General features: G+C 43.0%; 1 protein-coding gene across 2 annotated transcripts; it reads right to left on the bottom strand.

Moving 5' to 3' along the window:
- Positions 1–282: 282 nt before the first annotated feature.
- Positions 283–23,699, bottom strand: LOC117554460 (LITAF domain-containing protein-like). 2 transcript variants are annotated; one of them, XM_034228900.1, is made up of 4 exons: positions 23,571–23,699; positions 3,536–3,691; positions 764–911; positions 283–635 (listed from the first exon to the last, which is right to left on the bottom strand). In XM_034228900.1, the coding sequence occupies exons 2-4, from the start codon at positions 3,675–3,677 to the stop codon at positions 524–526; spliced, it is 402 nt and encodes a 133-aa protein (XP_034084791.1). In that variant the 5' UTR covers positions 3,678–3,691; positions 23,571–23,699; the 3' UTR covers positions 283–523. The 2 variants fall into 2 exon arrangements, with proteins under 2 accessions (XP_034084791.1, XP_034084792.1); XM_034228901.1 differs by having other exon boundaries at positions 3,536–3,694; positions 23,571–23,657.
- Between the last annotated feature and the right edge of the window lie 1,041 nt (positions 23,700–24,740).

Here is a 24,740-nt window from a genome sequence, read left to right as displayed (position 1 = left end):
AGAGTCTACCCTCTCTACACTCACAAATGTGTACCCTTTTATGTTTTGTTTATCTTTACTGTTTCTTTTGTGAGTATATCCGTGTCGACCACATGTGTAAGAACTATTGGTGAATACAAAATTAAAACTACCACTAAAAAGCACAGTGTTTTCTCTTATCAGTGGTGAATCTTGTTGTCTTGGTTTTACAGAGACTCATAACTACAGAAGAACCAGTTATTTTGTATATCTTTCATCAACATAATTGTTTGTGTTTGTATTATGAAATAATATAATAATAGCATCATGTAACAATCTTTTATTGAATTACAAGTTCACCACTCACTGCTTAATATGACTCCCTGCAGTGTGAGGCTTATGTCATTGGCATTGAAATGTGAAAAAGTAGCAAAATGACTAGGACAATGTCAGCATAGGATAAATGTATTTTACGGTATCATTTTGATCAGTTTAAAAATTATCAAAGAGCAAGTAAAGCTGCAAATAAGAAGTGAGATCTTCTTTTCGTCTTCCTTAATCACAGTTAGTTTTCCGATGGCTTGTATACGTAGAGGACTCTTTGGCAGGAAGAACAACGGTGCTCCACATCTTTGCAGGAATCAACGCAGAATGGTATAAAACCGCAAGGAATACACCTGTAGGAGGAAACAACGTCAATAGTAACTCTCCAATTAACAACCGCTCTTAAAGGAGGATTTTCTGGTGTATTTCAGACACTGTCAGAAACTAGATAGGCTATTTCTACCAAAAACGTTGTTTTTACCCAAGGAAGAAGAACATCATACAGAGACTCCAGGCCCTCATGCCTGCTGTGTGCTCTATCATGGTGATCACTGACTGCTGGCAGTGGGGACAGACAGTTTGTCCTGGGACGTCACGTAGATGTGTATTTCCAATTATCATGTGAGTCACTGAGGATGACAAATGCACAACACGTTAAATAGAATGATTTATGTCATTTGTACAAGCTTAAAATAAGTACAATGCCCCATTTCTGACAGCAATATTTGATAATTGAAAACCAGAAGCAATAAACTGAATTTCTGTTAAGAGTTACCAATTTAATTTGTTTAACACATCATTTAATAATGTCTGTAATCTGTGTTCCAGCCAGGTAGATGGAAATATCCTTTGTTTCTGTAGAATTTCCATTTTTGGACAATCATTCAAAAATTCGAGAATAAAATGTACTGCATGAACTGACTCAACATGACCAGCAGAGGCTGCTAATAGAACACCATCTGTATGTTGGTAAGGAGTTGCTGTTAGTGAGCCACCCAACCATATAGTGACCTTTTTGAAACGGTAATCCATGCCTTCGTCACCTCCCGCTTGGATTACTGTAATGCACTATGGGGATAACTTGCTCGCCTGGCACTCTCAAACACCAGCACATTTCCCTCATTTTATCTTCACTCCACTGGCTGCCTATTCATTTGAGGATTCATTTTAAAACTGAGGGTGCCCAACACAAAGTCAAAGCTCAGAGGGGACCATGCTTTCTCTGCTGCCGCCCCAAACTGTGGAACGACCTCCCGTTGCAAATCAGACAGGCTCCCACACTGTCTGTTTTTAAATCCCGTTTTAAAACCCACCTCTTCTCCTTAGTATTCAAAACCAAGTAGATTGTTGCTTTTGTTTGCCTTCAGTGATCTATTGTTTTTACTATAGCCTATGGCTGTTTTTATTTTTATTTTGTAATTGTTACGTTTATTCTGGTTTGTTTTGTGTTCCTTTTATGTGATTTTATATTGTTATGTTTTGTGAGCTGAGCTGTGTGATTTTATATTTAATGTATCTCTCTGTACAGCGCTCTGGTCTGGAGGTTTTAAAGTGCTTTATAAATAAAGTTGGATTGGATAGAGTAATATATTATAGATATTTTTAGTAATGGACAGCTCAGATTTTACTTATAGTGTAGAATGAAACTGAGAGAGAGTAACATGAAAAATGTCTAAATGTGTGTTAATCTGACCCATCCTTCATTAAACAAGCCCACTGTCACCTTATTATGTTGTTATCTGTAGTTATATTTGGAGCTAACCTAAAGAAGTTATTTAACGAATAGCTATCACCTGTTGCAATAAGAAATACTCAAAATGTGACTGCACGCAACAAAAAGAGACAGTGGACAATAGCTTTTTGTTCTGCACATCCGAAACAAATTAACTATTCTTCGGATAACTTTGGTAGGAAACTGAAGACTTCACCCAATGACTCTGAGGCTCTGTGCAGGGGCAGTTCTAACTCCACAAGATGGAACAGAAACATGTTCACTATCTGTGTCACAGTCTGCTCCCTCACTCACCTATTTTCTGCAATAGCATTTCTCAGTCACCTTAGTCACCTGGTAGTCACACCCTGTTTCTCTCTCATACTCTGCACCCATTAGCTCCACTAGTATATAAGCCCCCTTCACTCTCACCTCAGTGCCAGATCGTACTTCGCAGCATGCAGTTCTTTCCAGCATTACCTCCCAGATTGCTCTCCCGGTTTCGACCTTGCCTGTCCCTGACCAGCCTGTACCTGCGTCTCCCGTCTTGCCTACACCTGGAACCCTCGCCTGTCCCCGACCAGCCCTTTGCCTACTGTCTGCCGGTTTGTCTTACACCAGAACTTGTTTTTATAAAGCTGGTTACCGACTTTCCCTGGTCTCCCGTGTGTTGCATTTTGGTTCTCAGCTCGTTCGTGACAATCTGTATGTCTAATGTGTTTCACATAGGACATATTGTGCTTGGTCTCGCCTGTTGTGGCAGGAACAGCAGTGACTGGAGCAAAGGCAACATCTGGCAGATGAAACGACATTTATCAAAGCAGGAAAGGTCAGATCAGAGAAGATATTTATTTAAATCTCCTTTACCAAAGTAATGTCTTAATATATCCATAAAATAAAGTTCATACAAGTGCAATAGTGGTAATCTAATTTATTTACATTTTTGGAGTTTGTATCCATTATTTTATACATCATGTTTTGCTTTATTGGTGTTTACTGTATGTGTGTGTTTGCTTAAAGGGGCTCATATTAGTATTTTTGCTTCTACTGTGACATGTTCCCATGCTTTAATGTTCAAAAAGTGCTTAATTGTTCTCATACTGTGTTGCAGCACCTCTTTTCTCGCTCTGTCTGAAACCAGAACCCAGTCTGCCCCGATTGGTTATCTGGCCGCAGGGCCACCCCTCCATACATGCAGAACACGAGCAGTGCGTAGGGCCTCATCTTGCGCAGGGATTCTCATCTTATGCGCAAATGCGGCGCAATAACGCGCAACACAGTTTCCTCGCAGCGAGGCTCCCACGCTAACAGTTCACGAGAGAAAACTCCCTCTGGAGGGAACTTTGGGATTTTAGCCTTTGCAAACCATTTACATGCACAAAAAACTATAACACACTACAGGGAAAGGGAAACCCCCACAAACCATAATAGGGCTCCTTTAAATTGTGCTGTCAGGTCTCAGTCGGGCAAAATAATCCTGGGCAAGGTTAGGAGGACATTAAAAAAATTATCATCTTTGAAAGCAGTATGGCAGACACAAACCTCCCTGGTGCATGGGTGGGGGTGCTGCGGGGTAGTAGCCCGGCTGAGCATACTGCCCTGGCTGTGGCACTGCACCGCCATAGTTCATCGGCGGCCCAGGGTAAGGTGGAGTTTGTTGCTGTGGTGGGGATCCTTGTTCCATCCTCCAAAAATGTACTGCTGATGAGAAAAGGGTATTTTTGTTGGTTAATCAAAAGGCTCTAAGTCTTTGAGTTAAGTATAACAGGTATAAACGTAAAACGCATTGTATTGCTGCTGCAAAACACAGTACAACAAAAACATGTGAACACTTTTCACTACATAGTGGTAGCTACATGTCTGTGGAAAAGCTTCTGAAGTAAATTAAGTTATGCTCCGATGATGCATGGTTTAACATTATACCCCCAAAAATACTGTTGTATCTAGAATTTGCTATTTTATTATCTTTATTTTTATAAACATTATAACAGGTTAAAGGAAAAGGAAAATAAAATAGTACTGAATGTCTGTTTCATAGGTCTTGACACGTCACGCATTGTTTATATATAATGACAAAAAATGGTTACAGTCTTAACAAAGGACAGTGTCAATACAGATACAGAAATACAGATTAAGGATCTTAAATTGTCTATCTGCCTCTGTGATTCCCCAACGAGAACATTCTCCATATATTTCAACTACAATACTCTTCCAACCCTTATTAAGAAGCCCAGACTTAATTTCAAGGTCCTTTAAGCTGATTTGAGAAACTCCATTTAAGATATGGAACCAGTTGATACTGAGGCCTCCTAACAATTGTCACGCCCTCCCACTCCTAGAGAGAGTATACCCAGGGCCGTCCCTCTCTACAGGCCGATCATGCAGGATGCATGAGGTCTCACATTGCGCAGGGGGCCTCGGCTTATGAGCTTGGCTTGTGCGCAGTTCTCAGCGCAGATCTCAGCGTAGTTCTCCGCGCATTTTTTATGCCTTTCATCGGCTAATTTACAGTAGTACAGCGGATAAGCAAAACAATTGTGCATTTTATGAGAAAAGCATGACATTTCTAGCATAGTTAGTGCATACTATAAGGTTTATTTTCAGATGTGGAGGGAAGTCAGATTTGACCTGTGAGGACCGTGAGAGGTCAAATCCAAAATGACCGCCAGTCTCTCTGGTCAAATGTTCAAACACGCTTCATTTTGGAACCAAACATTATAGAAAAACATTTAAGGTATCATATCCAACTAAATTAGGGATGCTCAATCATTTGGTGATACTTTTGAGGTTGCCAGAATTCAAGAAAATGCATTTAGGTGAAGATAAAGGTAGAAATTGACCAAAGATAAGCTGTCAATCAGTTGAAAATTGCAAATTATTTTGCGTGTGTGTGTGTGTGTGATATCAACTTATCATCAGCTAGATACATGACATCAAAGTAACAGTCAAATCCAAGATGGCCGCCAGTCCTCTGTGTTTAATGTCCACGTCTTTTTAAATGTTGGAACGAAACGATGTAGAAAATAATGTGTCATTTAATGTGTCATTTCCACCTAAATTGGGGATGCCCATTCATCTGATGATACTTTTGAGATTGCCAGAATTAAAGACAATTAATTTAGATCAAGGACAAGGTCAAATTACATTAAAAACTTTTGGAAATGTGCTTCAATTTTGAAACTATAGAGATAATAATACAAAATAATAGACCCATGGTGCTAGTCTATTTTAATGATGATAATAATACAGATCTAAATCTAACAGTCTCCAGAACAGAAACATAGTGCAGTGCACTTCAGTGCAGCTTTGGCACACTTGCATCGTCCAGTGCACCCTTTCTGGCAGCGACAGTGGATCAATTCATGGCACGAGTTTGATGCTTCAGGTAGAGTGGTCCAAAGTGGCTGCCACCCAGTTGTTTCCTCTGTCCAGCCCCAGTCAGACGGCTCTGGCATCTCTGGATCCAGGACCAATGCCTGGTTCCAACAGTTGGCCTAGTAGCAAGTGCGCTTGATGTGCTGCTTCAGTGCTGCCTGGGTTGGAGGAATGTTCTCTAGAGATCTAGACTTCTGTGTGAAGAGCTGTTTCCTGGCATCATTCACCTCTATGCTCTCACTGGTTCGGTCGTACATCAGCACCACAAATCGCTCCAGCAGTAACATTGATCCTTCACTGACCTCACTTGGCATGCATAGGAGTTCATTGAAAGCACCAGTCACCTCTGGGAAAGACTTCCACGTTTCCCAGGCAGTCTTCTTCCCTCTGCAGAGACTGTGTCACACCCGGTGAAAGCGTGAAGGACTGGGAGAGTCAGACACTTTGTTGGATTCATTGTGGCAACAATTTCATGAACAGCTATGTAGTGAAAGCTTGATCCAACACCAAAGGCAACCCACAGCTCATCAGGAGCTATTTTGCTGAATGAAGCCACAGCCAGTACCACCACATCGGTATCAACTGTACGTATGGTCACCTTCTTACACCCCTTTTGCACAGCATCTGTCACATGCAGAAGTAGACGAGTGTCGGCCTCCTCTTGAGAACACGGGGCAAGGCAGGCTAAGTAAGACTCAGCAGGAGAGCAGAGGACTCCACTTCCATCTGTTGCATACAGTTCCTTGCCCTCTGCGAGAGGAAGATGAACAACTCTGCGAGACAGGAAAGCAAACAAGTCGGTTTTGTTCTCATCGCATCGAAGAAAGTCCTTCCAGTTCTTTGGCATCACAGTAGAAGGAGCCACCCTTTTCCTGATGCCCTTTCCCCTCTTTTGTCTGGTTGAGGCTTTCAGGCTGGCAGGTAGGTATACATCCCAGACAAGGTCAATGCGGCTGCTTTTCTCAAGTTGAGCAGAGATGAATGGTGTAAACACTCTATCTCCATACTCTTGAAATGTTCTTGATGTTCCAGGATTTAACATTTGAACCACAGCTGCACCATCGAAAATTGTTGCATCAGCCATAGGTACACTACTGTTTTCAAGCAGATCTGATTCTAGGCAGCGAAGTAGATCTGCTTTAACTCCAATCTGAATTTTGCCTCCAGTTGACAGAGCTGGTGGGGATCCCTGGTTTTCATGGGAGAAGAAATTGTCGATGTCTCCATCTCGTGTTTGACAGGAGATGTACAGCCTCGAAAAGAGATCACAGTCACTCTTCAGTGCTGCAAGCTGTGCCTTTTGTTTCAACTTCATCTTGACCGGTGGCCTACTGAACAGTGGCAACTTGTTCTTTGGAAGTGTTTGTGTGACAGGTGTTGTACACTGTTCTAGCCTCTCTTTCACAAACGTGGTGTACTGCTCCTCACCAAGGGTCTCGATCCTTCTCACAGTTTCAGCCACTTTGATGTCCATGATGTCCCTTGTGTCAATGACTAGTAAATCTTGGCTGTGTTCTAGGAATGGATTTCCCATCTCTTCCAGCACTGTCACAAGTGCTTTAACTTCCTTCAGAAATGCTGCTTGTACGCCAGGTTGCTGGTCGTGATGACGGTGCCCAGTGTCACTAGCACTATGCTGTTGCTCAAACTCTGTAGTGATCCTGGAAATTTCTGGCCCTGCTACCATCCAGCGTCTAAGTGCTCCTGGATTGCCAGTCAGTCCAATAGCCCCACCAGAACCTTTCACCATTGCATTGTTCTGCTCATGGCACTGGTCGAGTGCCATGGCAGAGAACTTATTGCTGGTTTTGTGCACCACAAAATGTCCAGACTTGAATTCTGCTAGGACATGTGGATGTTTTTCAGCGAGAGTCATCATATCACGGATGTGTACGGAAAGCCATCTGGAGTAATGTGTGTGATCTAGGGCAAACATCCAGGGCATGATCTGTGTCAGGGATTCCACGTACAGCTGGAAGTTACCTTCACGAAGTGACCTGATGTACCGCAGCAAGAGAAGCTCCAATGACAGGGTCTTTAGCCAGTAGTCAAAGTGGACACTGGCCTTTGCTCGCTGTATGCACCACTCCTCAAAAGGCAGACTATCAGGTTGCATGGCATTAGAGTCATCAGGTGTGCAGTCTTCACTGTAAGCTTGTTGGAGGAGTGTATAAAGGCTTGCAGCTGTGAGCTGGTGTGCATGGCGGGTCTTGGTGACATGGCTGGCATGTATGAAGGAATTTGCTGTTCCGGAACTTGCAATGTCAGCCTGTACCAGGATGTTCGTCCAGCCACTGTCTTCCAGCCAGTCTCCCAGCAACTTCAACATGGCCATCTCAATGTGTAGACCACCGAACATGATCACAAAGTGATCCGCTCCATAAGTGGCTGACCAGGTCCACTGGACTTCCTTAGCAAGAGCATACAGTGGTTGGTCAGCTGCAAGGACAGGAATCTGACCAGGGTTCACGTGCTGAACTGCTGCCTTGACGATGTCCATGGAGTGACGTATCATTGCCACTGAGTGTGCATTGTCAAGAAACAGAGGCAATAGTGCGGTTATTGCTGCAGGTGGGATGACAGCTTGGTGCGCATCAGCGTGGTAGGCAGACCACGATATCCAGCCATCCATGGTAGACTTTTCAACAGCTGTCTTGACTTTGCTGAGCCATGCATACATATCTTCTTTGGCAGCTGCAGCAGTCAGGAGGTTGGGAGGTCTCACAGGACCTTGTACAGCCGGCGCACTGAAGACCTTTGGCTTTAGGGCTGCTGGTGGCACAATTGTGTAGGCTGATGGCAGAGGTGTCACTGACTTGGTGGAAGAGCCACCCTGACCAATCACTAGGACACCACGATCAGCTCCACCATGTGTGTGTGACGGATGCTGCATAAGTGAGATTCCGGTGCCGTGGAAGGAATCTTTGGCTGTTGCAGAACTTGGATTGTGGTCGATGTTGTCCACAGCTCCTGTTGTGAACAGTCCATGACGTAGCTTTGGTGGGCACACTACATCTTCCACCCTAAAGCTCTGGCAGACACCATTGGCAATGTCTGATGTGAGTTGCAACAGCCTGTCATAGGAAACACACAATCCCCGATTGAACAGTGTGTCAACCAGCCTTCTACTTCGTGTTACTGCATGGATCTTGAGGGACAGATAGAGTGGGAGTGGAGTTTCTTGGCTGCGGCTATGACGTGCTGAGCTTGGTGAATCCACGTTTCGTGCGTGCTTCACACTGTTGAACACCATTAATTGGGAGATTGTTAGGGCAGGTTTTGTGGTGGCTGTGTGGACCAGCTGAGTTTGATGCTTGATGTTTTCCCCATCGAGTATCATGTTGACTAGAGCCAAGAGGGATGGTGGCACAGCCTCCTGCTGACAGTTTGCCTTGAATGACCCATCAAAGGAGAAACCTGACTCAAACATCTCTTTGCGCACCACCTGTGCTGCTCGCATTAAGTGCATGGCATCACTGTCATGATGACATGCCATCATGAGGGCTGGTCCAATATCCTTCTCAAAACTCAGAAGTGTGTCTCTTCCCTGTGAATGTGCTCTCAGATGAGGAAGCGCAGAAAGCAGTCGGTTTTTCAGTCTGGTGGTGTGAATTTGTTTCTCTACAGTCAGACCAAGTTGCTCCAGTCTGATCTTGTACAGCTGAGCGATGTCTGTCAGTTTAAAGACAGGAGCACTGTCCTCATCACTCTTCATGTCTTCCAAGTATGCCACTAGCTCAGCAAAGGCTATACCATGCAAGCAAGAATCATCTCCTTCATTGCCTTTGGGTGCAGCCTGCCTGGCTCTGTTGTACAGTGAACGCAGACAGTGGTGATGGTACTTGGCCTCAATGGCAATCATGTCTCCTGCTGCAAGCTTGGCCAACAGAGCAGTGTCCTCAAGTTCAAGGGCACACTTCCGCACATTTGTGTCAATGTTGTAGGTTGATGAATTATGTAAGTCTGCAGAACCAGCAGGCTCATTGCAGAAGAAACAAGTAGGCTCTGTGGACTGTGGATGGCTGTGAGCAGATCGTGTGTGCACAGTAGAGGTACTTTGTTGTTGTCCTGTAGTTAATTCTCTAGGACTTTGTTCGTCAAATGCCTTTTTATTGAATTTTAGCCGACATTTCTTGTGCCACTCAGCCCTGTGTGCCTTCACAGTGTATTCTATGCCATTCACGTCATCCAATCGCTCCAGGTTGAGGTCCATTGGCATGTGCTGAAGGGTGTGGAATCGGAGAATGTCTTCTGCCAGGGATGCATAGCCACGATCAATGGGCTGTTTCGTTGATCTGAATGGACACTGTAAAGATTCATCTGTAACTACTTGACAGAGGACACAAATGTTCCAGTTAGTGCTGGGGGGTGGCTTGGATTGCTTAGATGTAGAGGGCTGGGTCAGGTCTATCAGGATGTGACGCTTGGACATGGTTACGACAAAATCACCAATGCAGGAGAGAGGATTCTGAAACACAAATAACACAATATTAGTACCATACCACATTACATCTAGGGTATTTTCTTAACCCTCCCGTTGTCCTCGGGTCAATTAACCCGCCACTGTGTTTAACAGCAGAGAAAAAATCCCCTAAATTATATTTTGTCTTGAAAATTTGAACTTGAAATTTGATGACTTTTCCTAGATTGTCAGTTCTACCCGTCAAAGAAGGACTGTAAATCACATACCGTGTGCTGCAGGTGGAATAAATATATCTGCAAAGGCTGTGCACTGCATACTGCCCTACATGTGCTACTTAGTTGACTGAGTTATGTTGTTTGGTTCACATGTTCACATTTTTGTTTTGTACATTTTATTACATTGTTTACTGGCCAAAAAAAACCTTGTTGACTGGCCAAAAAAAACCTAACTTATTGGGTAAAAAAATGCATTCAAAACTTCTGCTACTTTCTTAGGCTATTATATGGAAATACTATACAAATATTGCTTACCACCAAACAGTATAAAATAATACAATTCACAGTGTCATAGAAACGAGTGGTGTCTCCTGAATAAATGTTGTCTTTCTGCCATGTGAAGAGGGAAAACTCAGGTATTCACAGAATTTGTGGTCAATGAAAGTAATTTCTTCAGGCAAAATAGAATTGATGTTTAACATTTAATTATGCTGCTTTATATTGGGGGTTTAGTGAAGGCGGGTCATTTTTACCCGGAGGACATGGGTGTATACAGAACATGAGGACATGACAATGGTTAAAGGTAGGGTAGGTAAGTTTGAGAAACCGTCTCGAGATCGCTAGAATTTGAAAATACACAACCGGAGAAAATCTGCCACTTCCTTATAGAGCCCCTTAAGGCACGAGATAAGTTTGTGCACAGGTGGAAGGCTGACAAGCAGGTAGGCCATCCAGTTATTTTAGCAGGGCCGGCTAAAATGATTGGTCGTGCTTTTTACAGTACTACGGCTTCCACAGATGACATTTTTTTATGGATTTTTTGTCAAAGCACTTCAGATATTCATTGCTATCGGGATGTTAAGAGCATTCCATGGAATATAACAAAAAGTGTATCTCGAGCCGGTTTCTCAAACTTACCTACCCCACCTTTAAGTGAGGTGGATAACCACGACAATTAGCTAGCTAGTATTGGCTTACTTATTGGCCGGATGGCTATTTTGTAATAGTAGCCTAGCTACAGTACATAGCCAACTGATGTGAGATAGATAACTAGTTAACTTAGCCAACTCTAACTTCATTATCATATCATTGTATTGTAAATGTTTACAAAATAAAACACATATACTATACCTTTTCACCTGAATTCAAAATGATGAGTATGATGACTGGTTTTGCTGATGCCTGCTGGTTGGACTGCAGTCAAGCCCCCAGGAAGAGCGCCGGACTCAGATGAAAATATTCGTGCTGGCCAAACGGCGGTACTACACTTCCGTTTGGTTGCCAGGCCCGGAAACACTTTTTCCCATTGACTTACATGGGGAAAGAGTGGTCTGTAAATCGTTGGATAATTTTTTTTAAACTAAATAAACTACCCAGTATGAACACTTGTATAGCCCTTATTAAAAACATTCGTTCCTCAAGTTGTAATAATGTGCTAATAACGTTATTCTGAGAGTTATTTCCCTCTGCATTATGAACGCGCACACTGTGCTCACAGGAAGGGTGGGGGCTGGAGCTATTTAGTTGGGTCTAGAACCTCAATTCCGTGACCATTCTTCTGCTAAGATGTTTTGACACTTGATTTGACATCATTGGACCTTTTATAAAAAATATAGACCCAAAGTCCCTCCCAAAAATCCCGGCAATTTTTGCTAGAGGGCCAAATCCAAGATGGCTGCTCGCGCCATCTTAAAAAATTAACTTTTGAACCAGAGCGCCTAGAGTCATGTGTAAATGCACTTTTTGGGGTAAGTCGACCACAAGGATTCCATTTCTGACATCAGTTTGGCGCTATGACATCGTTCGGACCCACAAATCCAAGATGTCCGCCACCCGGTCGAGAAATTACACACGTTTTGAGTACTGATCGACTTATAAGCAAATAATCTGCATATTAATATTTTACCATGAAATAAGAATATACAAGATATACAACTACTTAACCTTCAAATAAAATACTTTTATTAGCTGTAACTTGACTAGTTAGCAAATGAGAACACTTCAAACAACATGTAATAACGCAAAAATGCTGCCTCGAGAAATGGCAAGTTTTGAACAATAACACAAATGAAACACAATTTTGCTTTTTTTTTAATTTATCAATATGACACTGAGAGTCCGTATCAGTCTGAATCAGAGCACCCTGCCTCGCTACATTCTGAATCCTCCGATTCCGATGAATCGCCTCTCTGGACAGCAGCAACTCGATTTTCGTCATCATCATCGCTCTCATCTTCCTCATCTTCCTGTCCCTCTTCAGTTGGCCTTGGTGCAGGTAGATGCATCGGGAGTGCGGGTCGCGTGTGACGTACAGGGCGACAGCAACCACCAACCAGCTCCCAACCATGTCCGATTGGTGAGGGATGGTGCTTTAGCGATGGATGGCGCACCAGATACGCCAGGTAGTTGGCACGGAGGCAATGTTGACGCAAGCTGTCGGCATCCGGAGGGAGACGGATGAAGGATTTCTTTTTGATGGTCCTCCATTTAGCAGCACGGGCCTCAGCCATGGTTTTGCTCTTGTTGTCACCGTAGATGATGCTACGTGTGAAGGCAAAGAGCTGCTCCAGCACCTCCTCTGTCAGGGCAAGGTTATCTCCACATCGCGAGAGCTGTTGTCGGGCAACAGGGCTCTTCGCCACCTGGTCATACACAGACTTCTTACCTTTGCCGTAAAAGCCTGAGTTTGCATCACAGCCTGTCATACAATGCAGCTGCACAATACAGTCGGCCATCATGTCAGTTGCCATGTCACAGCAGCGTACCGTTTCCTGCTTCCTCTTGATACAGAGCATACCTGGCAGCTGCTGTGAGATAAGTGCTGCCGCAACATATACATCAGTATCAGTGGCATCGATGACAACTGGACCACTGTAGCCTGACTCGCGCAAAACTACATAGGTGGAGAACAGGACAGTGTCAGCCTCAGACTGGTCAAAGCTGTAGTTCTGCATCGGTTGTTGGGTTGATAAGTTGGTACAGTGGGAGCCGACAGAGTAGACAATCTCCACATCAACACTCTGTGCAAGATCGGTCAGGTAGCTGCATATCATTTTCTGCAGCCGCCCCTTGTTGCTGGAGCTACACAGCAGCGTCTTGAACATTCTGGCAGTGGGGAATGCGTCACCCAATTTCATGTAGGTGTTGGGCACATGTGTGTTTCCCTGTACCCTCAGGTCTCGCTCGTCATCCTTCGTCGAGTATGCTGTGTCGTACGGGTCGTTCACACATATGATACGGTGAGCATTATGATGGCGTGCAAGGATAATAGATGATAGCTTGTGGACATAGTCCGACCACTTGTATGGGTTGCCATCTTGCGTCCGCCGATCCTCTGCTGATGGAGTTGCCATCCTCCAGATCATGCCCATGTCCACAAGAGCGATGTATGATTCCTGCAGATCTACAGATTCCAGAGAGAGCTTCTGCACGAGCATGCTCTTCTGTGTCTTTCTGAAGGTGCCGTTGGAGTTAAATAATGGCACACACTCCTCGACAATACGATGTTCGAGCAACTCGGGGAGGTTCACAAGTTGACTGCCCTCAACCAGGTTTATCATTGCCTTGAGGGCGCTTCGCTCCATTTCTGCAGCTTTCGCCTTGAGTTCATCTGATGGCTTCTCCTTGCTTAACGCCTTCGCAAACGTCAATCGTTTGCACAGAGGGACGGGTGCATGAAGAGAGGTATTCTTATTGAATACCCGTTCTTCCAAAAAGTGGGTCAATTTCTTCTCCCCTGCGGCATGGGCTGAGTTGAAGTCTGCAACGAGCTCATCAGAGGCGGGCATGGCCGACTGCAAGGTACGGAGGGTGGTTGAGGCCGTATCGAACGGGAAGGTGTCAAACTCATGCATGCATTCAACCAGATCTTGCACACACTGCTCATCTTCTCGCATCCGTTTGGGGCCGCATTCCGTGTGCTTCCTCTTTGTCTTTTTTCGGTTTGCAAGGGCATTGTGAGCTGCCCGGATCTGGGCCACATTGTTCACATTTCTGGAGTGCACCAGCAGCTGCTTCTCATTCTGTAGGATAGAGAGCCAACCAGACTTCATTTTGCTACCCTTGTTCATGGTGCATTCGATCCACATGTCCCAGGCCATGTTGGAATAGGGGTTGCCTGTGATGGACTGGGTGAAGTCAGTACGAAGGAACGCAACCTGATCTGCAGGGAGAGCTGTCAACATCGCCCAAAAGTCTGGCAGCCACTTCCCATATATATTGTTGTCGTAAGCTACCATCCATGGCAGCATCGCACGCAGAGCTCACATACTCATCCCAGTTGCATATATGGACCGCATGTACATTCTGCATGAGCGCGTCTGTCATGGACAGGAAATCCCTCCAGTAGTTTGCCATGTCACTGGCCTCAACGTGGGTGAACATGTTGGTGACAAGGCTCTTGAGGTCAGCATCATTCTCTAGTGCCACATGAGCATCAGCGCGGGATTCCTCGGATTGACTCGTATCTCTCAGAATGTCAAGGTTCTCCCTCGTCTCATCAGCCAGGTCGGGCCCGAGGTTCTCCTTCATCAGCTGACACATAAGGGCCTCGTACATGAGTCGCAAGCAGCGTAGCCCCCTCTTATAATGTTTGCCTTTCAGTGCACGATCGACGGAGCCATCGGCAATAACTCCAGCCGCGACAAGTACTTCACCTAGTTCACTACCTTTGTACCGCTTGTAGATGGCACTCATCATCACACACTGTGTATGGAAGGGACCAAGAAAAGGTACAATGGCACTGAATTTGCTTGGGTTTTCGGCCTTGAGCAGGGTGATGAGGACATACACGGGATGATCTCCAACTAAGAAGGCAAAGGGCATGTGCTTAGTTGCGATGATGGTAACCAGCTTGTCCATGACGTCCTTCACAACTGACTTGTCGGGCGGTTGATTGTAAGATGTATGAAAATAAGCCTTGCTTTTGTCCTGCCACATATTCAATCCAGCGTGAAACCCGTTGTACGAAGGGATATTCTGTTCGGCTGCAACAGGGCGGTCACCATTCACATCAGCACGTGCAAGGGCATGAATAATGCTTCGCTGGCGCTGAGGCTCAGTACTCGATGAGACAGTAGTAGGCTTAGGACGGATCGGAGGCTCGCCACGCTTGACGGTCCTATATGGCATAACCGTTTGCATCTCAGAGGCCTTCTCAGTCAGCACGTCCGAGACAGTCTTGGCATGTTTGATCCGCGGTTGCTCATCCTGGGTGTTTGCCTCATGCTTATGTACAAGACGTTCTTCGCGTTGCAGAAACATCCAATTACAGCGGTGTGAAGTACCTCCTCCTGTCAATGTATCGTTCCGAAAATCGTCATTGTCGATGATACTGATGCTTGGTTCCCCTTCAGCGATCTCTGCCGGACAGACCGAGCACCGCTCAAGGTCATGCATTGTCCAAACATCACGTAGCAGAAGCACGTTCGGGTAACTGATCCCCATGCCCAGCTTGTAGTACGAATCAACAAGCTCCTTGCTACGAGTCAATCCGTGAAGGGTGACGGTGGCATTGATGGCGGTAGTGGTGGGTCGCTTTATAATGTACTGTGTGATGAGAGAGGTGAGAGAAAGTGTGCTTGGAGACAGATCTACCCCATGCTTCCCCTGCAAAGCCGATAGCAACTGCAAAACGAGAGGCGGGAGTTCCTCCTCCTCCTCTAGCTCCTCGACTCGTGGAGGCCATGGGACGAGTTTGATGGACTTGACATCATCTCTGAGCCGCGCAGCCACATTTTGCACCAGTTGCTCACTGCTGACACCAATAGAGGAGATCGCTGCTTCGACATATGAACCGCTCCCAGACGTGTCATAGACTAGGTCGCTCTGGTTTCTCTGAGGGCGAGAGTGGAAGCCGATCTTGTCCTTAAACTCCCGGGTCAGGATATCTTTGATGTAGGATGACTTGACTCCAGATGTTGGGAATCCATACCGAGAAACGATAGAGCTGTAATCTCTGAGGAGGCTCTGCAGTGACCTTAGTTCATGTTCATCAAAGATAACTGTTCTGATGTTATCAAAGAAAATTGTCTGAGCTTCACGGAGAGTGACATTGTGCATGTGGGGAAGTTTGTCATCTTCACTCATTCTCTGGTAGTTACGAACATATTTAAACCAGCATTTGTGATGATATCTGATCTCAAGTGCATACGGCTGATCAGCTGCATAATTGATCAGACAGTTGATTCTGTCGCGCATTAGTTCATCTTCCAGAGCCACCGTATGGCTCTTGAACGCTGCCCATGCATGATCGTACGAAATCAGGACCAACTTTGATTCTGGATGTTTTGCCGACTCCGTCTTACAACACCACACACATTTATTTTTATCGTGTATCAGCCCTAGACTAGATCGCAGCCGCTTGAAAGATGGAGTTGCAGCTGTGGAACTAATGTCAGACGTAGACGAAGACTGAGCTTGGAATTCATCGACAACTCGTTTTTTCTGTCTGTTGTTGGCCTGTTCCAGTTTTGTGGCATTGCATAAGGTCAACCTACATGTATCATGGACACAGTGTCCGACGGGACCTGTATCCCAGTCGATGGATGTATGGACGTCTCCGAACTTGTCAAGACCGCTCCATAACTCTGTATTGTTCTTTAGAGTGTCCCATTTTTCAATTGAGGTAATGGCATCGGTGGCTTTGCTGCAAACCCTTCCACACTGCAGGATACACGGAATGTTGGACATTGTCACAAGCTATGATCCATATCGTGCGGCATACTCATGAATCCCTATAAGAAACACAAGTAGGCCTACGTATTAGATATTGATATGGGGGCAGATAAGAAATTAAGAATAATTTCCATTTGTTAAATGTAGCTATTATTTAGTTAGTAAGCATTTGGACAGCCTGACAGGTCTGATTCAACTAATCAAGAGCTATGACTATCTTATTAGAACAGTTGAATCAGGTGTGTTAGTTCTGGGTTGGAACGAAAACATTCAACAGGACTGGAGTTGAGAACCACTGAGCTAGTTAGCTAACGTTAGCGCACATTATGACAGGGTTGAATTTGGCAAATTTTTGACTCGGATAGTCAATCTGCTTTCTGAGGTAAACTTAACGTGTAGCTCGCTACACCAAAACTAACATTGTTATTATTACTAATATTTCTATTTCATGACACAACAAAAATAGCCTTATGACAGTTTCTACTGAATGGTAATAACAAACGCTGGCTAGCTAACGTTGGCTTGGCTAACTAGCAAGATGACATGATCCATTCGCTAATGTTGACAATACAATCAAAATGGCATAGCCTACCTTTCAACTTGGCACGTTTCTCTTCTTCTTCTTTTCTTCTGTTTTTATACTGCGCCCCGATGGCTTTTGCCTCTTCACAGTTCTCTAACGTTAGTCTTTCTTTCCTCAACGCTCAATTTTAAAAACACTTGACAGATACCCATCAATGCACAGCGCTCTAGCATGTTCTGACTGTGAACACTTAAAGCTGAGGCTCTTAGACCGACCGACCATTTTAGATTTTTGGCTCATTTTCCCTTATGTTGGAGCTACAACGAGCCGTTAAAGGCAGAGAGTGAAATTCAGTGAATACACGTAGATTACAGAGATGCTGTTTGAAAAACCAATGTGAGTTGCGTTTATCTTTACCCATGGATGCACAATAAGAACGGACCCATATCGTCTTACTGCCATCCCACAGAGCTGTAATAATGGATATATTGCACATGTTTGCTGTAATTCATTATCATACTACATGGGCTGTATGATTAAATCTTGTACCGTAAATGTTGTATTAAATAAAGTTAATATTACCGACGTTATTAACGTCCCTGTAGCTTCATATTGCACTGTGTGTGTATATATATATATATATATATATATATATATATATGCAATAATTCTTTCATGATTAATGAAGCTCTGTTGCTTGGATATCACTAGATCCTGTTACAGCGTAATATAAGTACATAACGATTGATGTTTACATTAGCATAATGACTAGCTAGCCGCTAGCTGCTAACTGCCGCCTCGTTATTATCAAATCCATCATAATAACAAATCATTACCATGCTGTCATGAACGCACGGTGCTGTTACGTGTACGCAAATTGACGTGCTTGATGTGAACGAGCATTTTGTTTAAAGTTGCGCATGAGCTATGAGCGCACATACGGGTACTTATCAGGCATGCCGGGTAATCTGTGACGTTTCGCTCTCTCAAAAGTTGGGCCATTTTATCATCATGCGCTAATGAGCAACTCTCATAGGAATGAATGAGGCCCCGCCTCCCACGCTGTATCCAGTTCTTATTATACATCCATGACTGCAGTATGCTGCTTGGGTGTCAGCAAGCGTTACTATGCAGCCGCATAGCAACGGGTGGGTGGGGCCAACCATTGCCCACCCAATCAACCACTGGATGTTCATTTACAAATTCCAACTGATTAAGAGCTTATTTTTTGGTAAATGTCTACCTTTTCCTTGTCCAATTCAGTTGGAAATGACACCTTAAATTATTTTCTACATCGTTTGGTTCCAAAATTAAAAAAGACGTGGACATTAAACACAGCGGACTGGCGGCCATCTTGGATTTGACTGTTACTTTGATGTCATGTATCTAGCTGCTGATAAGTTGATATCACACACACACACACAAACACACACACACAAAATAATTTGCAATTTTGCAAATTTCAACTGATTGACAGCTTATTTTTGGTCAATTTCTACCTTTATCTTCACCTAAATGCATTTTCTTGAATTCTGGCAACCTCAAAAGTATCACCAAATGATTGGGCATCCCTAATTTAGTTGGATATGATTAAATGTTTTTCTACAATGTTTGGTTCCAAAATTAAGCGTGTTTGAACATTTGACCCGAGAGACTGGCGGCCATCTTGGATTTGACCTCCTCACAGGTCAAATCTGACTTCCCTCCACATCTGAACTAACTATGCTAGAAATGTCATGCTTTTCTCATAAAATACACAATTGTTATAAAATGAGAGGTTATCTGCTACAGGAGGAAGAGTGATAAACTGTCTGTCTAGTTGGCTTACATAACAGTTAAAGTTTACAGACTAAAAAACATGGAGCATTTTTTTCCCTTTTTTCATTTTTATGTAAATTTGCACATTTCATGGTGATGCTCAGCCTCTCCCCTTAACTCCTAACAGTCATCATCATGTCAACCACAACACAGAGAAATACTGATAGAAGTGTGTGTGTAGTTGTTGACACATTGCTGACAGAGGGAACAACATTTGAATACAGATTTAAGAAATATCAGTTTTTGAGCATGTAATAAGCATGTTTTGTCTTGGCTATATTACATATAATAAAATAATAAAGTATTTATGTTATTGAATTGATTATGATTATTATTATTAGTAGTAGTAGTTTATTTGCATTAATTATATTTTAATCTTTTTGAGGCTAGTATTTGGCAGGAAATGCCGACGTATTCACCTGTAAACGACATACATGCACATTTACCATTTACCTCATTGTATACAAAATTAACTGTGTTGATAATAGTAATAAACAGGAATTATATTTGCAAAGTACTTTGTTGCCAAAACATTTTTTTCACTCCTGTCGGTTTGGGGGGGGGGGGGGGGGGGGGGGGGCTCATCTCACAATGTTGCTTGTGGCCCCAAATTGGCCAGGATGTGATGCCATTGCATCACATAACCCCTTTGAGAACCCCAGACTACATTTCCTTCATTTTTTAAAGGTTTGATTAGGATTTCAGCCAGAGGAAAAAGGGGATTTTATCAAATGTAGATATAAGCAAAGAGGAAGCTAGCAAAACAGTAGCACCTGCTTTTATTAAGCTCAACTCAGATTTATTGATTAAACTGATACACTTTCAGCAGGAGGAATACAATTATAACACAGGTTCACTTCTGTGTGATGTCTCACACATCCCTGAAACTGTAATGCAATGTAATGTAATGTGTACTAACTCAGCTTTGCAGCAGAAGAGCACTGACCACAGGTTACACATCCTCTTTACAAAACCACACAACCTTGAGCATAGTTTAATTTAAGTAGTATTATGAGTAAGCAGTACTTTGACTGTTGTATTTGGTAAAGATATCATTTTATGGAATATTTTATTTATTGTTATAAGTAGTTTTATATATTACTGTGCATCGTGTGTTATTAGGTATTCATATGTTGTGTATTTAATCCGTAAAATAACCATCAACTTAATGTGGGATGCTTCTGAACTTTTTGTTGAAGGGCGTCAAAGTGACAAAAAAAATGCAAAAACTCAAGTACATAACAAGTGCTAAGAAATTGCAGCAAAATACAGTACTTGAAAAAAGGCACTTTCACCCTAGGGAAAAACTAAGCGTGACTTTGGAGACATATAGCAGCAGGCTTGTTACTGGTCTTTGACAGGCAAAATAAAACAATAAATGGAGGCAATGTAAAAGACCAAACATGTGCTATAATGCCAAAAATGACCGTTATCCTGTTTGGTTGACACATGAAAGATAGCGTTTAGATAAATGGGTCATCGACTCTACCACCATTGTGGTACCTCATTCTGCGATAGAAAGTGACTTAACAGACAGCTATATAAACAAAAACTTCCAGATGGACATTTTAACCTGTTAAGCCCCAAGCATGTTTTTCAGGTTTCAAAATGACATTCTCAGAACAAATTACTATATCTTCACTTCTAAAAAGGGGTAAATTAATAATCTTTTCTCTCAAAGCAAGGTTACACCTGTGAGTTGGATGTAGAAAAGTCAGAATCAATATAGATGTTTTTATTTTAAAGTAAATTCAGATTGAACATAGTAAAAAACTGTAAATTATAGTGGTCGTCCAAAAAAAATACATTATTTATAGTGAAAACCACCCTTGAATGATGGGATAGTAGACTAAAAGCTTTAGGAATCCTAAAACATATAATAAGGACCCTGTGTAAATTTGACCTTTTTAGAGAGATTTAGAATAAACAAAACCCACCTCTGGGGTCCTTTAAGACCCTGTCACACTGTCCCGAAATTGACACCCAATGGACACACGATAAAGGAAATGTTCAAATTCGGCTGTGATCGTAGCAACATCGGGCCATTCGTGAGGGCATCTACTGTAAACCATCGTATGACCGCCGGTGGAGTTTCTCAGGCTCCGGCAGCAACTTCGTGAGCGGCAACTTCGTAAGGCACTCGTGAGGGCATCTTGTCAAATCGTGTCATCTTCGTGTTATCATCGGTGCATTCACCCTCACTCTGATCGTGGCGAATGCCCGATGGCACCGATGATAACAAGATGCCCTCACGATGGCCTTACGAAGGGCAAAATTGACACACGAATTCAACACGAAAATGAACCTTCGCAAGGTCCTTCGGCAATTTTTTGGCGTGCCAAAGATTTTGCCACCGCTCACGAAGTTGCTGCCGGAGCCTGAGAAACTAAGAAAATTAGGAACAAAAACAAAGTGGAAACTAGGAGAATTCAAACCAGAGTCAATATCGGAGTTGCTTTTCAACGATGGCGACTACTGATGGAACACACCTATGGGGGTTATTCCCTATCTTTATTCAAGAGCGTGGTATTTAAATTTGAGAGCATACTTTATGTATTTATTTCCCTCAAACCCTGTCCTCGCACTCAAATAGTGCCTGCTTGCACTTAGAATTGCTCTGCTTCTGCTCAAACTGTATGCTTGCACTCAGATATATTGCTGTTTACAGATTTTTTCTGCTCTCAGATTTATTCTGTGTGCGCTCGAAACTTTTGTGCAACAATCCTGTCAAAATCCCAATAGGAGGCCAGGTGTCCTTGCGGGTGCGTTCGCTTTACTTATTACAGCGTCCCGTAAGGGCGGTTACTCTTTGGTTTGTCTTTGGTGCGATGACAGGGTTTGAGTGAAGGAAATCAATAAAGTATGCTCTCAAATTTAAATAACACGCTCTTGAATAAAGATAGGGAATAACCCCCATACACACCGAGTTGAAATCTGACGCCGTGGTCGCTCTTTTTCTCTTGGACAGGTAATTATCTGTTTTGCATGGTTTACAATTCCCCTGAACTATATAGCCAACCTAAGTCATGTGCGCGTTCATGTGTGTTGAAGGAGGTGCTCTGTAAGGAAGTCTGAAGGAAGGGGCGGATTCTTTTCGGCTGTGTACTTTCAAATTTTAGTGCACTCGAGCCGGTTTCTGAAACTTACATACCCCACCTTTAAGGTACAACAAAGAATATCCATTAATTTTACTTAACTTTTAGCTGACTATTTGAACTGTTTATCTATTACATTTTTGGATTCTTTTACCACATTCCTGATGTGTTCAAAGATCAAAGCGTTTCCACTGCAACGCCCTGCCAGTAAACAACAGACCTATAATGACAATATTGTACTGCATTATTGCTTCTAAGTAAAACAACTGTATCCAATCAGCCAAATATCCTACCCAGAGTATTTAGGATACCAGTTGAACACACCTGTTGACTCTCGTGTTTGCTATATGTGTAAGTCTGTTTGATTAACCCTCCTGTTGTGTCCATGTCAAATCTGACCGATTTACTACTTTCATCAATCAAAGTTACTTTGATTGATGACAGGCAGGTAGCATCCAATTGTCTGCCGCGGGCCGAGGCAGATAATTGGACTTGCTTTTTACAGCGCTTCCACAGATGAAATATTTGTATATGTTTATTGTCAAAGCATTTAATGTATTCATTGCTATCGGGATGTTAAGAGCATTCCATGGAATATAACAAAAAGTGTTTCTGAAGTGAATTACCTACCCTACATTTAAAACGGGACCGGTCAAATGTTACCGGGAACACCAAAGTAAGGGGGGGGAAACGAACACAACAGGAGGGTTAAATGAGCATATCGGTGTGGCCGTGACACATTTCCCTACATTATGATCACCAAATGATGTATGAAGAGTGAAAATTGTTGCCAGCCGAGCAATAGTTGGAAAATAAATTCAAAAGATTTTACAGCTCCTCTCCCCTTTTCACAAAACGCAAGCTGCAACTACGTGAGAACCATACTAGCTATAAAAAAATATCCAACTAGTCTAACAAAGTTCATAGTCTCGAGAACCGTTTAAACTTGTAATTTGTGTTCTACGTTAAAGTATGCGAACATTTATTTATATATAGTTCGCTCATCGAGCCGGGGGTCAGGTTATTCACCTGCAAGAAAAGGCGCTGACGCGGGACCGTAGCAAGATATGACGTCACAGTATCACCTCAAAATACGAAACATTTTCAATCATGCAACAAAATATAAATAGTCATACACATTTTTTAAATTTAATTTCCTTCTTATTTTTGTCTAAGCTCAACCTGCGGCCACGGGTTGCAGACCCCTGCTCTAGTACCTCGCCCTGTTTTGCTTGGACAATGTGGCTATATAGAGGTTTTTATCTTTACTTCGGACAAGAACAATTCACTGTTTATAATTTTTGTATCTGTTGTAAACAAGTGGGTTAATAACATCAGCTAAATCAGGTCAACATACACATTCATAAACAACATACTCTAACATAATAGCAACAACAGCTGATCATTATGTAACTTTGCATTTGTAAAAATAAAAGGTTTTTCTACCACTTACCTACAAATAAAATAAAGGAGAATCACGCAGCCTCTCTACTGGAGCTGTTTGTCACTGAGTGAGGCAGGAAGAAACGCATTAAAAGCGAGAGCGTTCTGAAACAATGATAGAGGAAGTCCTACAGTTACTGGATCCAGTTGATGGGCTGGAGCTCGACAGATTCATGATAAACCCTCCCTTTTTTCACTCCCTTTCATTCCTTGTGGACGGGTGGGTCTTAAAATACTAACTAGTATAATATACAGTGTTTGTATATTGTTGTTCAAATAATGAACATAATGGAAATAACAAATATGAACACAGAATTCATTAAAAAAGGGATGGTGAAGGATGCCTGTAAGAACAAATAATTTTTTTTTGGCCAAACACACAACAAAAAAACACGTACATAAAGTTAGTAGTACTAAACACTCCAACTAGGGACAAATTCTTTATTTTTTACAGATGAACAGAACATAATTTCAAACCGGAGAGACGTGATGTAAGAATTACATATTTATTGTTTACACGTCATATGAATGAAATGATTGCCATGATAATACAACAGGAGAATGTAATGGTGTTTGGCGATTAGGCCCCGGTTTGCAAGATAATCATTCAGGAGGGAAAGCACCGCTCCGATGAAATCCCCAAAACCAGTGAAGTATGAATACTGAGATGAACTGAGTTGCTTACCTTGTGGGGTGACTGGTGATCTGGGAAGGAAAGATAATAGATTAACATATGTAAGCGGCATTGGGCCGGAATCACTGCCGGAGCTTACTGGTCATGCTGAGACTCTGACTGCCGAAATCAGTGCCGGTCTTACCTGAAAACGACCTGCGGGTCGCATGCCTGGCCAGCAGGGCTTGAATACGCCGAGGAGCGAGCGGTTTCGTTTTGTAACGGTGGCCCAACGTCCACGACACCGAAGTGTACGGTAGCCCGAAGCTACGACACCGAAGTGTACGGTGGCCTTCCGCCACGCCTGACTTCGCAGGCTATATATATATATTTTTTTTCTTTACTCTTTATTTCTTTTTCCTTTGTTTTGTACCTGACACCGAAGTGTACGGTGGCCTTCCGCCACGCCTGACTTCGCAGGCTATATATATATATATATATATCTTTTTCTTTACTCCTTCTTTCTCTTTCCTTTGTTTTGTAACTGACACCGAAGTGTACGGTGGC

This window comes from Gymnodraco acuticeps, unplaced genomic scaffold (assembly GCF_902827175.1).
Source record: "Gymnodraco acuticeps unplaced genomic scaffold, fGymAcu1.1, whole genome shotgun sequence".
In the NCBI taxonomy this organism is placed as follows: Eukaryota; Metazoa; Chordata; class Actinopteri; order Perciformes; family Bathydraconidae; genus Gymnodraco; species Gymnodraco acuticeps.
This window is presented reverse-complemented; position numbering and strand designations above follow the sequence as displayed.